This window comes from Oncorhynchus keta, chromosome 11, assembly GCF_023373465.1.
Source record: "Oncorhynchus keta strain PuntledgeMale-10-30-2019 chromosome 11, Oket_V2, whole genome shotgun sequence".
Classification (NCBI taxonomy): Eukaryota; Metazoa; Chordata; class Actinopteri; order Salmoniformes; family Salmonidae; genus Oncorhynchus; species Oncorhynchus keta.
The window spans coordinates 8,609,509-8,624,791 of NC_068431.1; the positions used below are offsets into that span (position 1 = coordinate 8,609,509).

Below are 15,283 nucleotides of genomic sequence, written 5' to 3' on the forward strand. Positions count from 1 at the left end.
GTTGTGTTATTGTCTCTAGCCCAGCGTTGTGCGTTGATAGGGAGGGTTGTGTTATTGTATGTAGCCCAGCGTTGATAGGGAGGGTTGCGTTATTGTCTCTAGCCCAGCATTGAGCGTGAAGCAATATACACTGCTCAAAAAAATAAAGGGAACACTAAAATAACACATCCTAGATCTGAATGAATGAAATATTCTTATGAAATACTTTTTTCTTTACATAGTTGAATGTGCTGACAACAAAATCACACAAAAATGATCAATGGAAATCAAATTTATCAACCCATGGAGGTCTGGATTTGGAGTCACACTCAAAATTAAAGTGGAAAACCACACTACAGGCTGATCCAACTTTGAAGAAGTCAAAATGAGGCTCAGTAGTGTGTGTGGCTTCCACGTGCCTGTATGACCTTCCTACAACGCCTGGGCATGCTCCTGATGAGGTGGCGGATGGTCTCCTGAGGGATCTCCTTCCAGACCTGGACTAAAGCATCCGCCAACTCCTGGACAGTCTGTGGTGCAACGTGGCATTGGTGGATGGAGCGAGACATGATGTCCCAGATGTGCTCAATTGGATTCAGGTCTGGGGAACGGGCAGGCCAGTCCATAGCATCAATGCCTTCCTCTTGCAGGAACAATCCAGCCACATGAGGTCTAGAATTTTCTTGCATTAGGAGGAACCCAGGGCCAACTACACCAGCATATGGTCTCACAAGGGGTCTGAGGATCTCATCTCGGTACCTAATGGCAGTCAGGCTACCTCTGGCGAGCACATGGAGGGCTGTGCGGCCCCCCAAAGAAATGCCACCCCACACCATGACTGACCCACTGCCAAACCGGTCATGCTGGAGGATGTTGCAGGCAGCAGAATGTTCTCCACGGCGTCTCCAGACTCTGTCACATGTGCTCAGTGTGAACCTGCTTTCATCTGTGAAAAGCACAGGGCGCCAGTGGCGAATTTGCCAATCTTGGTGTTCTCTGGCAAATGCCAAATGTCCTGCACGGTGTTGGGCTGTAAGCACAACCCACACCTGTGGACGTCGGGCCCTCATACCATCCTCATGGAGTCTGTTTCTGACCGTTTGAACAGACACATGCACATTTGTGGCCTGCTGGAGGTCATTTTGCAGGGCTCTGGCAGTGCTCCTCCTGCTCCTCCTTGCACAAAGGCGGAGGTAGCGGTCCTGCTGCTGGGTTGTTGCCCTCCTACGGCCTCCTCCACGTCTCCTGATGTACTGGCCTGTCTCCTGGTAGTGCCTCCATGCTCTGGACACTACGCTGACAGACACAGCAAACCTTCTTGCCACAGCTCGCATTGATGTGCCATCCTGGATGAGCTGCACTACCTGAGCCACTTGTGTGGGTTGTAAACTCAGTCTCATGCTACCACTAGAGTGAAAGCACCGCCAGCATTCAAAAGAGACCAAAACATCAGCCAGGAAGCATCGGAACTGAGAAGTGGTCTGTGGTCACCACCTGCAGAACCACTCCTTTATTGGGGGTGTCTTGCAAATTGCCTATAAATTCCACCTGTCTATTCCATTTACACAACAGCATGTGAAATTTATTGTCAATCAGTGTTACTTCCTAAGTGGACAATTTGATTTTACAGAAGTGTGATTGACTTGGAGTTACATTGTGTCGTTTAAGTGTTCCCTTTATTTTTTTTGGAGCAGTGTAGTACATGACATACTGTAGGGAATGTGCGGCCCCCTACCTCTTTGGATGGCTTTGTGCAGAAGGCTCCAACCACTCTGGTCCACCATGTCCACATCTGCCTTGTTGTTGACCAGCGTTGTGGCGATACTCTCCAGTTTACCAGACAGAGCCAGGTCCATGGCCAAGTCCCCATTATTGTCCAGTTCATTCAGCTTCCCAGGCAACTAGGGATGTGGAGAACAGAAGAACATGTATTCTACTCTACAGTAGAACGAAAATATCAACGCAACATGTAAAGTGTTGGTTCCGTGTTTCATGAGCCGAAATAAAAGATCCCAGAAATGTTCCACAGGCACAAAAACCTTATTTCGCTCAAATTTTGAGCACAAATTTGTTTACATCCCTGTTAGTGAGCTTTTCTCCTTTGCCAATATAATCAATCCACCTGACAGGTGTGACAAATCAAGAAGCTGATTATACAGCATGATCATTACACAGGTGCACCTTGTGCCGAGGACAATAAAAGGCCACTCTAAAAATGTGCAGCTTTGTCACACAACACAATGCCACAGATGTCTAAAGTTGAGGGTGTGTGCAATTGGCATGCTGACTGTAGCAATGTCAACCAGAACTGTTGCCAGAGAATTTAATGTTCATCTCTCTACAATAAGCCGCCTTCAGCATCGTTTTAGAGAATTTGGCAGTACGTCCAAATCAGCGTCACGACCGCAGACCACGTGTAACCACGCCAACCCAGGACCGCCACATCCGGCTTCTTCACCTGCGGGATTGTCTGCAAACAGCCATTCGGACAGATGAAAAAACTGTTGGTTCGAACAACCGAAGATATTCTGCATAAACTGTCAGAAACCGTCTCAGGGAAGCTCATATGATTGCTTGTCGTCCTCACCAGGGTCTTGACCTGACAATGGCACTTTGAATGCACAGAGAAACCGTGACAAGACCATGAGGCCCATTGTCGTGCCATTCATTCGCTGCCATCACCTCATGATAATGCACAGCCCCATGTCGCAAGGATCTGTAAACAATCCCTGGAAGCTGAAAATGTCCCAGTTCTTCCATGTCCTGCATACTCACCAGACATGTCACCCATTGAGCTGGTTTGGAATGCTCTGGATTGACGCGAAGAACAGCGTGTTCCAGTTCCTGCCAATATCCAGCAACTTTACACAGCCATTGAAGAGGAGTGGGACAACATTCCACAGGCCACAATCAACAGCCTGATCAACTCAATGTGAAGGAGATGTGACGCGAAAAGCTGCATGAGCTGCATGAGGCAGATGGTGGTCACACCAGATACCGACTGGTTTTCTGATCCACGCCCCTACTTTTTTGTTTTGTTTAAGGTATCTTTGACCAACAGACGAATATTTGTCTTCCCAGTCATGTGAAATCCACAGATTAGAGGCGAACACATTTATTTCAATTAACTGATTTCCTTATATGAACTGTAACTCAGTCAAATCTTTGAAATTGTTTCATGTAATATTTTTTGTTCAGTGTAGATAGAAAGACATCTAGTTAGCTTCTCAACACTGATCTGTCTATCAGCACCCAACAGACTCTAAATTCAGGCCCTGCTCCAGATGACATAACAGGATATTGGTCTTCAGTGAAACCTGTTACACTGAACATACTTAGGGTTGCCTCCGAGGCAAACGTGTGTAAGTGTCGCTCACCTGCGAGTCCATCTCAATGAGGTAGAGGAAGACCACGTCTTCCCTCTCAACCTTGATGGCTTTGTGAAGAGGGAACTCCGTTTTAGACTTAATCATCTTGTAGAGCAGCGGAGCACTCATAGTGCTGAAGTCCTCTTTCCTCAGGTCATCCTGTCGAGAGAAAGATTTTTTTTAAAATGTTTTAATGCTCTGTCATCTAGGTTATAGAAATATAGTTTCTAGAACAGACATTCCCGTTAAAAGGTGGTCTTAAGGATGGGTCCTGTCGAGAGAAAGATTTAAAAAAATATATTTTAAAAAATTTAGAAAATGTTCTAATGCTCTGTCATCTAGGTTATAGAAATATAGTTTCTAGAACAGACATTCCCGTTAAAAGGTGGTCTTAAGGGGGGGGGTCTTGTCCCATCTAGTACGTCTAGATGGTGTTACATTACAACAGCTAGATGTGGGTTTTGTTTGCAATACTTCATTTCTTTATATTTTCCTTTGGGGCTGGACGAAATGGACTAAACTCCATATCTCAATTTTTCAAATTTATAGGCGATTCACAAGATATTTATATATATATATATATATATATATCTCTTGTTGAGTGCGAGGTTATTTTCCTGACACCACACTCCGAGGGCCCTCACCTCCTCCCTATACATACACAAACACACACAATTAATATATCTCTTTTTAATTTTTATAAAGGTTCTCTAAATACGCTTTGTTGAACAATTTAAAAAGTCAATACACTGTATTCCAAACAGTCAGGAATAATGCAATTATAATAATAATAATGCAATTATAATTATAATAATAATGCAATAATAATAATAATAATAATTATAATAAATGTATTTCAGGGCTTGTAAAGTTATACAGAGGTTAAATATAAGCCTAGAAACACTAAGACCCACTAATAATTTTATCAAAATAGTTTAACATGCTTTTTTTTGTTGTTGCAATAATCACTGATCGTGGCTTTCAAGACAGACGGTGAAAATGCAGTTTTTTGATACAAATGTATCCAGCACCATGAACAATTACGAATAATGACTAACTTCCTGTAGCAGGAATAAGAGAAAATATACACAGGTCTCATAAACAATCTCTCAAGCACAAGCCCACCTGCTAGTAAGTAGCCAGCTAATCTTTCTATCTCAAGTTCAGCCAATTATCTATTTTCTAGCTAACAAACTAGAACTGTTATAAATACACCCTCCTCTGCAACTGTTTGCACAACAACTGTTTTAGATGTTGAAATCAAGTGGCCGACCTGGATAAATTGCTTATTTCTCAGAATGAGAACGAGTTGTCCGTTTCTTTTTTTTTTTTTTTATGTATTGTTTTGCTCATTACACATTTATAAAAACACAGACAACTAGAGCACAACGGTGTTTGTCTAAAATGCTGCTAGCTGTACCGTCAAATCAAATTTTATTTGTCTCATACACATGGTTAGCAGATGTTAATGCGAGTGTAGCGGAAACGCTTGTGCTTCTAGTTCCGACAATGCAGTAATAACCAACAAGTAATCTAGCTAACAATTCCAAAACTACTGTCTTATACACAGTGTAAGGGGATAAAGAATATGTATATAAAGATATATGAATGAGTGATGGTACAGAGCGGCATAGGCAAGATACAGTAGATAGTATCGAGTGCAGTATATACATATGAGATTAGTATGTAAACAAAGTGGCATAGTTAGTTGCTAGTGATACATGTATTACATAAGGATGCAGTAGATGATATAGAGTACAGTATATACGTATGCATATGAGATGAGTAATGTAGGGTGTGTGAACATTATATTAGGTAGCATTGTTTAAAGTGGCTAGTGATATATTTTACATCATTTCCCATCAATTTCCATTGTTAAAGTGGCTGGAGTTGAGTCAGTGTGTTGGCAGCAGCCACTCAATGTTAGTGGTGGCTGTTTAACAGTCTGATGGCCTTGAGGATGATAGCAGGGTGAACAGGCAGTGGCTCGGGTGGTTGTTGTCCTTGATGATCTTTATGGCCTTCCTGTAACATCGGGTGGTGTAGGTGTCCTGGAGGGCAGGTAGTTTGCCCCCGGTGATGCGTTGTGCAGACCTCACTACCCTCTGGAGAGCCTTACGGTTATGGGCGGAGCAGTTGCCGTACCAGGCGGTGATACAGCCCGCCAGGATGCTCTCGATTGTGCATCTGTAGAAGTTTGTGAGTGCTTTTGGTGACAAGCCGAATTTCTTTAGCCTCCTGAGGTTGTTGAAGAGGCGCTGCTGCGCCTTCTTCACGATGCTGTCTGTGTGGGTGGACCAATTCAGTTTGTCTGTGATGTGTATGCCGAGGAACTTAAAACTTGCTACCCTCTCCACTACTGTTCCATCGATGTGGATAGGGGGGTGCTCCCTCTGCTGTTTCCTGAAGTCCACAATCATCTCCTTAGTTTTGTTGACGTTGAGTGTGAGGTTATTTTCCTGACACCACACTCCGAGGGCCCTCACTTCCTCCCTGTAGGCCGTCTCGTCGTTGTTGGTAATCAAGTCTACCACTGTTGTGTCGTCCGCAAACTTGATGATTGAGTTGGAGGCGTGCGTGGTCACGCAGTCGTGGGTGAACAAGGAGTACAGGAGAGGGCTCAGAACGCACCTTTGTGGGGCCCCAGTGTTGAGGATCAGCGGGGTGGAGATGTTGTTGCCTACCCTCACCACCTGGGGGCGGCCCATCAAGAAGTCCAGTGCCCAGTTGCACAGGGCGGGGTCGAGACCCAGTGTCTCGAGCTTGATGACGAGCTTGGAGGGCACTATGGTGTTAAATGCCGAGCTGTAGTCGATGAACAGCATTCACACATGGGTATTCCTCTTGTCCAGATGGGTTAGGGCAGTGTGCAGTGTGGTTGAGATTGCATCATCTGTGGACCTATTTGGGCGGTAAGCAAATTGGAGTGGGTCTAGGGTGTCAGGTAGGGTGGAGGTGATATGGTCCTTGACTAGTCTCTCAAAGCTCTTCATGATGACGGAAGTGAGTGCTACGGGGCGGTAGTCATTTAGCTCAGTTACCTTAGCTTGCTTGGGAACAGGAACAATGGTGGCCCTCTTGAAGCATGTGGGAACAGCAGACTGGGATAGGGATTGATTGAATATGTCCGTAAACACACCAGCCAGCTGGTCTGTGCATGCTCTGAGGGCGCGGCTGGGGATGACGTCTGGGCCTGCAGCCTTGCGAAGGTTAACACGTTTAAATGTCTTACTCACCTCGGCTGCAGTGAAGGAGAGACCGCATGTTTTGGTTGCGGGCCGTGTCAGTGGCACTGTATTGTCCTCAAAGCGGGCAAAAAAGTTATTTAGTCTGCCTGGGAGCAAGACATCCTGGTCCGTGACGGGGCTGGTTTTCTTTTTGTAATCCGTGATTGACTGTAGACCCTACCACATGCCTCTTATGTCTGAGCCGTTGAATTGAGATTCTACTTTGTCTCTATACTGACGCTTAGCTTGTTTGATTGCCTTGGAGGGAATAGCTACACTGTTTGTATTCGGTCATGTTACCGGTCACCTTGCCCTGATTAAAAGCAGTGGTTCGCGCTTTCAGTTTGGGAATGTTTTAATCGTTGCTATGGGAACGACATATTCAACGCACGTTCTAATGAACTCGCACACCGAATCAGCGTATTCGTCAATGTTGTTGTCTGACGCAATACGAAACATATCCCAGTCCACGTGATGGAAGCGGTCTTGGAGTGTGGAATCAGATTGGTCGGACCAGCGTTGAACAGACCTCAGCGTGGGAGCCTCTTGTTTTAGTTTCTGTCTGTAGGCAGGGATCAACCAAATGGAGTCATGGTCAGCTTTTCCGAGAAGAGGGCGGGGCAGGGCCTTCTATGCGTCGCAGAAGTTAGAATAGCATTGATCCAAGGTTTTGCCAGCCCTGGTTGCGCAATCGATATGCTGATACAATTTAGGGAGTCTTGTTTTCAGATTAGCCTTGTTAAAATCCCCAGCTACAATGAATGCAGCCTCAGGATGTATGGATTCCAGTTTGCAAGGAGTCAAATAAAGTTTGTTCAGAGCCATCGATGTGTCTGCTTGGGGGGGAATATATACGGCTGTGATTATAATTTAAGAGAATTCCCTTGGTAGATAATGCGGTCGACATTTGATTGTGAGGAATTCTAAATCAGGTGAACAGAAGTACTTGAGTTCCTGTATGCTTGTGTGACCACACCACGTCTCGTTAGCCGTAAGGCATACGCCCCCGCCCCTCTTCTTAGCAGAAAGATGTTTGTTTCCGTCGGCGCGATGCGTGGAGAAACCAGCTGGCTGCACAGACTCCGATAGCGTCTCTCCAGTGAGCCATGTTTCCGTGAAGCAAAGAACGTTACAGTCTCTGATGTCCCTCTGGAATGCTACCCTTGCTCGGATTTCATCAACCTTGTTGTCAAGAGACTGGACATTGGCGAGAAGTATACTGAGGAGTGGTGCACGATGAGCCCGTCTCCGGAGTCTGACCAGAAGACCGCTATGTTTCCCTCTTTTACGAAGTCGTTTTGTTTGGGTCGCCGGCTGGGATCCATTCCGTTGTCCTGGGTGAAAGGCAGAACACAGGATCCGCTTCGCGAAAGTCATATTCTTGGTCGTACTGATGGTGAGCTGCTCTTATATTCAGTAGTTCTTTTCGACTGTATCTACTGAAACCTAAGATGACCTGGGGTACTAATGTAAGAAATAACACGTAAAAAAACTTGCATAGTTTCCTAGGAACGCGAAGCGAGGCGGCCATCTCTGTCGGCGTGGTACCTCAATGCCGTGCGCAACAGAAACAGAGCATAAATATTCACAATCGGGTTCACTAATACCGCCGTTTAAGTAGGGTCGGCTCTGTTGTACATTTTGGGAATTGAGACATAAAAAAAAAAAGAGTATCGTTACAAAGTACTACTCAACTTTAGTAAAATAACATCTCAATGTGTTTCGGCGCACATGAGTGATTATGATGGACCAAACCTCAAGAGCAAATAGCGAGTTGAAACTGCTTATTGTCAGAGAGGAAGAGATTATATTTTGTCTTTGTTGTTGTGAACGGCAGGGGGAGGGGCTTGGTGTTGTGGGAATGTGCACAGGGCACACAGCATGGGAGGGGCTTGGTGTTGTGGGAATGTGCACAGGGCACACAGCATGGGAGGGGCTTGGTGTTGTGGGAATGTGCACAGGGCACACAGCATGGGAGGGGCTTGGTGTTGTGGGAATGTGCACAGGGCACACAGCACTGGGAGGGGCTTGGTGTTGTGGGAATGTGCACAGGGCACACAGCATGGGAGGGGCTTGGTGTTGTGGGAATATGCACAGGGCACACAGCACGGAAAGAGAGGCTTGGTGTTGGTGTGGAAAGGTGCACAGGGCACACAGCACAGAAGGAGAGGCTTGGTGTTGGTGTGGAAAGGTACACAGGGCACACAGCACGGAAGGAGGGGCTTGGTGTTGTGGGAATGTGCACAGGGCACACAGCATGGGAGGGTCTTGGTGTGGGAATATGCACAGGGCACACAGCACGGAAGGAGAGGCTTGTGTTGGTGTGGAAAGGTGCACAGGGCACACAGCACAGAAGGAGAGGCTTGGTGTTGGTGTGGAAAGGTACACAGGGCACACAGCACGGAAGGAGGGGCTTGGTGTGGGAATGTGCACAGGGCACACAGCATGGGAGGGTCTTGGTGTGGGAATATGCACAGGGCACACAGCATGGAAGGAGGGGCTTGGTGTTGGTGTGGAAAGGTGCACAGGGCACACAGCACGGAAGGAGGGGCTTGGTGTTGGTGTGGAAAGGTGCACAGGGCACACAGCACGGAAGGAGGGGCTTGGTGTTGGTGTGGAAAGGTACACAGGGCACACAGCACAGAAGGAGGGGCTTGGTGTGGGAATATGCACAGGGAACACAGCACGGAAGGAGGGGCTTGGTGTTGGTGTGGAAAGGTACACAGGGCACACAGCACGGAAGGAGGGGCTTGGTGTTGGTGTGGAAAGGTACACAGGGCACACAGCACGGAAGGAGCGAAGGAGACGAGACCAAAACACTTTAAAAAACATAACAAATGAATAAAAACCTATTTTTTGTGATACAGTGTTAAGGTGTAACATACAGTCATTTAGAACATTGCACTGATACATTCCAATTAATTTGATATATCACCCAGCCCTTGTTGTCTGTATTTAATGAAAACACTTCGAAGGTGTCAAATTGTATTCCTCTTGAAATGAGATCCATCTCCTCCTCACTCCAAACCTCTAATCAAACTGTCAGAGTAGTAAAGGTAGAATGACACAACAGATTGAGCAGCAGCACGATAAGCAGTCGGTCGGTCGGTCAGTCAGTCAGGTGGCTGAGGATGACCAGACATTTCCTGAGTCCTGGTCATAAACGTAACCTTGAGAATCACGGGGCTCCGGAAGACGAGCGAAGGGATTTACGAGGTTATAAAACGAAGGGTTTTCTTGACACAGCAGGGCGAGAGAAAAGAGAGAACTCCAGTCTGGGCTCAGGACTAAAAGACAAGGTGTATTACCCCCAGAGACTGGACAAATGGATACAGAACAGAGGACAGTTAAGGAGACAGTATAATCCTGTCTACAGTTGGGACAGTCAGTGTAGTGTTTATCCTATATTCATTTAGCAGCCAGAGGCCCAAAATATGATGTCATTTTTTATATAGATATATACACAGGGCACTAAACATTATGAACACCTGCTCTTTCCATGACATAGACCAGGTGAAAGTAGGGCTGGGCGATATAGCCAAAATATATTGCGCCATTTATTTTTATTTTTAAATATAAAAAAAAAATGGATGGTATTTGACAGGACTTTTAGTTTTTTAATAATAAAAGCTCTACATTTGCTTTATGGGTAGTGAGTGATCCTAGGGTGCTTTATGGGTAGTGAGTGATCCTAGGGTGCTTTATGGGTAGTGAGTGATCCTAGGGTGCTTTATGGGTAGTGAGTGATCCTAGGGTGGCAACACATACATTCTAAGTGGTTTCAATGAGTCTCTCCATTCTGATTGAACAGTAGAAAACAATTCACCTTCAAACAAAACTAATTTCAGCACTTTAATCATTTCCTGCACCCAATTGCAGTGGTGGAAAAAGTAACCAATTGTCATACTTGAGTAAAAGTAAAAGAATCGTTAATAGAAAATTACTCAAATAAAAGTTACCCAGTGAAATACTACTTGAGTAACAGCCTAAAAGTATTTGGTTTTGAATATACTTAAGTATATTTTATCAATTATATTTACTTTTGATACTTAAGTATCAAAATTATAAATAATATACAATTCCTTATATTAAGCAAACCAGACAGCAACATGTTCTTTTTATTTACGGATAGCCAGGGGCATACTCCCAACACTCAGACAGTTTCAACTGTTCTGCCTTATTATTATTCGACCATGCTGGTCATTTATGAACATTTGAACATCTTGGTCATGTTCTGTTATAATCTCTACCCGGCACAGCCAGAAGAGGACTGGCCACCCCACATAGCCCGGTTCCTCTCTAGGTTTCTTCCTAGGTTTTGGCCTTTCTAGGGAGTTTTTCCTAGCCACCGTGCTTTTACACCTGCATTGTTTGCTGTTTGGGGTTTTAGGCTGGGTTTCTGTACAGCACTTTGAGATATCAGCTGATGTACGAAGGGCTATATAAAAATAAATTTGATTTGATTTGATTTGAGATAGCCAGGGGCATACTCCCAACACTCAGACATCATTTACAGATAGCCAGGGGCATACTCCCAACACTCAGACATCATTTACAGATAGCCAGGGGCACACTCCCAATACTCAGACATCATTTACAGATAGCCAGGGGCTCACTCCCAATACTCAGACATCATTTACAGATAGCCAGGGGCTCACTCCAACACTCAGACATCATTTACAGATAGCCAGGGGCACACTCCCAATACTCAGACATCATTTACAGATAGCCAGGGGCTCACTCCAACACTCAGACATCATTTACAGATAGCCAGGGGCACACTCCCAACACTCAGACATCATTTACAGATAGCCAGGGGCATACTCCCAACACTCAGACATCATTTACAGATAGCCAGGGGCACACTCCCAACACTCAGACATCATTTACAGATAGCCAGGGGCACACTCCCAACACTCAGACATCATTTACAGATAGCCAGGGGCTCACTCCCAACACTCAGACATCATTTACAGATAGCCAGGGGCACTCCCAACACCAACATCATTTACAGATAGCCAGGGGCACACTCCAACATCATTTACAGATAGCCAGGGGCATATCATTTCCCAACACTCAGACATCATTTACAGATAGCCAGGGCACACTCCCAACACTCAGACATAATTTACAGATAGCCAGGGGCATACTCCCAACACTCAGACATCATTTACAGATAGCCAGGGGGCTCACTCAGACATCATTTACAGATCCAACACTCAGACATCATTTACAGATAGCCAGGGGCATACTCCCAACACTCAGACATCATTTACAGATAGCCAGGGGCATACTCCCAACACTCAGACATCATTTACAGATAGCCAGGGGCATACTCCCAACACTCAGACATCATTTACAGATAGCCAGGGGCACACTTCAACACTCAGACATCATTTACAGATAGCCAGGGGCACACTCCAACACTCAGACATAATTTACAAACAAAGCGTGTGTGTTTAGTGAGTCCTCCAGATCAGAGGCAGACCAGGGATGCTCTCTTGACAATTGTGTGAATTGGACCATTTCCCTGTCCTGCTAAGCATTCAAAATGTAACGAGTACTTTTAGGTGTCAGGGAAAATGTATGGAGTAAAAAGTACTGTATTTTCTTTAGGAATGCAGTGAAGTAAAAGTAGAAGTTGTCAAAAAAACTAGTAAAGTACAGATACCAACAAAAAAAAAACCTTCAGTAGTACTTTAAAGTAGTTTTACTTAAGTACTTTACAACACTGCTCAATTGAGATAATTTCCACACTGCCACATAGGGCTGCACAATAGGCAAATAATCTAGGACTTATTTTTAACCAAATGTTGCAATTGTGATTTGACTTGCGAATTTGAGCAAAACTGTTGGAATCATGGAAATAGAATGACTATCCTAATTATATAGTTAGAATATAATAGTGGGCACTTTGAATATAGTGTCGTTTGAGAGGACAACGAATTAAAATGCCAGGGACGAGTTAATGTGACAGAGTAGGAACTAAAGTGTTGATAAGTGATTCCTAGGGGACTCTATAAGCTTTTGCATGTTCTCTTAGCTACTTCATTCATGTAGCTAACATATTCTTCTTCGATACTAGAGCACAAACATGCTGATTTAGGTCTACACCATCACTGGTATTATCAGGCTTTATTAGCTAGCTACGTTTGCTCTTACTCAGTACATTTATTAGCTAGCTACGTTTGCTCTTACTCAGTACATTTATTAGCTAGCTACGTTTGCTCTTACTCAGTACATTTATTAGCTAGCTACGTTTGCTCTTACTCAGTACATTTATTAGCTAGCTACGTTTGCTCTTACTCAGTACATTTATTAGCTAGCTACGTTTGCTCTTACTCAGTACATTTATTAGCTAGCTACGTTTGCTCTTACTCAGTACATTTATTAGCTAGCTACGTTTGCTCTTACTCAGTACATTTATTAGCTAGCTACGTTTGCTCTTACTCAGTACATTTATTAGCTAGCTACGTTTGCTCTTACTCAGTACATTTATTAGCTAGCTACGTTTGCTCTTACTCAGTACATTTATTAGCTAGCTACGTTTGCTCTTACTCAGTACATTTATTAGCTAGCTACGTTTGCTCTTACTCAGTACATTTATTAGCTAGCTACGTTTGCTCTTACTCAGTACATTTATTAGCTAGCTACGTTTGCTCTTACTCAGTACATTTATTAGCTAGCTACGTTTGCTCTTACTCAGTACATTTATTAGCTAGCTACGTTTGCTCTTACTCAGTACATTTATTAGCTAGCTACGTTTGCTCTTACTCAGTACATTTATTAGCTAGCTACGTTTGCTCTTACTCAGTACATTTATTAGCTAGCTACGTTTGCTCTTACTCAGTACATTTATTAGCTAGCTACGTTTGCTCTTACTCAGTACATTTATTAGCTAGCTACATTTGCTCTTACTCAGTACATTTATTAGCTAGCTACGTTTGCTCTTACTCAGTACATTTATTAGCTAGCTAATAACAGTCAGTGGAACAGTGAACAGTCCAGTTGGACAGCGGAGACTCACCCAGTGGCTGGCGATGATCTCTCCACAGTAGTTCATGAGGGTTGTGGCATCCAGCTCCTCGGCCGTCTGGTAGAACCGGATACAGTTTCTCACGTTCACCGATGACATCACCCCTTTCTCGCACCTTTTCCAAGAGAACAAAAAGCAATATTTGAGGACATCGACGTCAATGGGAGATATTGTACAATGCATTCATAGCCTAGAAGATAGGAAAACACAAAGAGCATATAGAGGGACTGTGAGTTTTAGATGACAGTCGGTAACAGTGCAGTCACCAACTAATCTACAAACCGTAACGAGTAGTCATCTACGAGGCAAGGTCATCAGTGACTGAGCAGAACTGATTCTCTCAAACACGGACAGTGTGTGTGTGTGTGTGTGTGTGTGTGTGTGTGTGTGTGTGTGTGTGTGTGTGTGTGTGTGTGTGTGTGTGTGTGTGTGTGTGTGTGTGTGTGTGTGTGTGTGTGTCAGGCAGCCCCTGCCTACCTCTCTCGGAGCAGCTGCAGCTGGAAGCGGTTGGCCAGCTTCATCAGGTCGATGAGGAAGGCATCGTCCTCGCTGAGCTCCAGGTTGTCTGTGTAGGCCCAGCGCAACATTGCCATGGCAACCTCCGGTTTGGCATCTGGAACGCCCAGCATGGTCGAAAAGACAGTGTTAACGACCCAGAGTGCAATGAAATGTAACTTTACTTAACTGTAGCTACACTATCAATAAAATGCTTTTAATGCATTTGTTGGAAGACAGTTTGTAGAGCATTTTCCAAAGAAACAGTGGACTCGTCTATTTTCTTGGGGTACATTCGGTAGTGTGACAGCAGGGAGGATGCTCAACTCACCAGACAGGTCCAGTTCTGAGGTGGAGGCCAGGTTGGCCAGGCTCCAGGCATCACTGCGAGCAGCCAGGACAAACTTGTGAGCGTTGAGTGTCATCTCTCCAACCGTCACCTTCAGATCACTACAAACATGGCGACAGTCACAACATAAGTGAGAAAGAATATAGCCCATAACTACAGTAACTAGGTGTTGCATATATTTTCCCAGGATTTCTGTAGAAAGCTGTGAATCGTAGAATATAAGACCTTGGTATAACCACCGGAAATAATTGATAATTGGGTGTCATTGAACAATGAATATGACATCAATTAATAAAACAATGAATATCACATCAAGTGCAATTTTTCCTTTTCTTGGCTTTTCCACATAAAAAAAATAAAATAATAAAAAACCCAGCTGGTCCTCTTTCCGACTGTAACCATAGCAACAGTACATGTTGCTGCATACATTATATCACACCTCTCCCCTCACCTGTACTGGTCCTGCTGGTAGAGCTGGGCCACGATGTCAAGCAGACGGCTGATGAAAGTGTCTCCTGCCCCGGTTCCGAAGGTGTTGGTGGAGCCCTGGCCAGAGGTTTGAGCAGCCAGCACGGCACATCGCCTCTCTGTGTCAGCCAGCTTCTGCTGCATCTTCACATACTCCTGCCTCAGCAGGGCTAGGTGCTTCTGCAGCTTGGCCACCTCCTCTGTCACACAGAGAGAGGGAAGAGACAGAGTGAGTTGAGAGGTAGAGAGGCAAATAGAGGAGGTGAAGAGAACAGGAAAGCTAGTAGAGAGCCTTATGCTGGATTAGGGTTGCATTAAGCACATTCTGGCTCACAATGCTTTGTGTTGTTTGTCCAGATTA

The 15,283-nt window shown here is 44.7% G+C and overlaps 2 protein-coding genes across 3 annotated transcripts in view; both read right to left on the reverse strand.

Moving 5' to 3' along the window:
- Window positions 1-15,283, reverse strand: part of LOC127933060 (uncharacterized) — a 324,880-nt gene that overhangs the window by 43,757 nt on the left and 265,840 nt on the right. The window lies entirely within an intron of this gene.
- The window catches only part of LOC118390635 (rabankyrin-5-like), a 44,187-nt gene that overhangs the window by 26,920 nt on the left and 1,984 nt on the right, over window positions 1-15,283 (reverse strand). For both annotated transcript variants that reach the window (XM_052529364.1, XM_052529363.1), the window contains exons 2-7: window positions 14,906-15,122; window positions 14,437-14,555; window positions 14,088-14,223; window positions 13,602-13,725; window positions 3,357-3,506; window positions 1,715-1,880 (exon numbers count right to left, since the gene is read on the reverse strand). In XM_052529364.1, coding sequence (XP_052385324.1) covers window positions 1,715-1,880; window positions 3,357-3,506; window positions 13,602-13,725; window positions 14,088-14,223; window positions 14,437-14,555; window positions 14,906-15,122 — 912 coding nt within the window. The remainder of the gene's footprint in view (window positions 1-1,714; window positions 1,881-3,356; window positions 3,507-13,601; window positions 13,726-14,087; window positions 14,224-14,436; window positions 14,556-14,905; window positions 15,123-15,283) is intronic.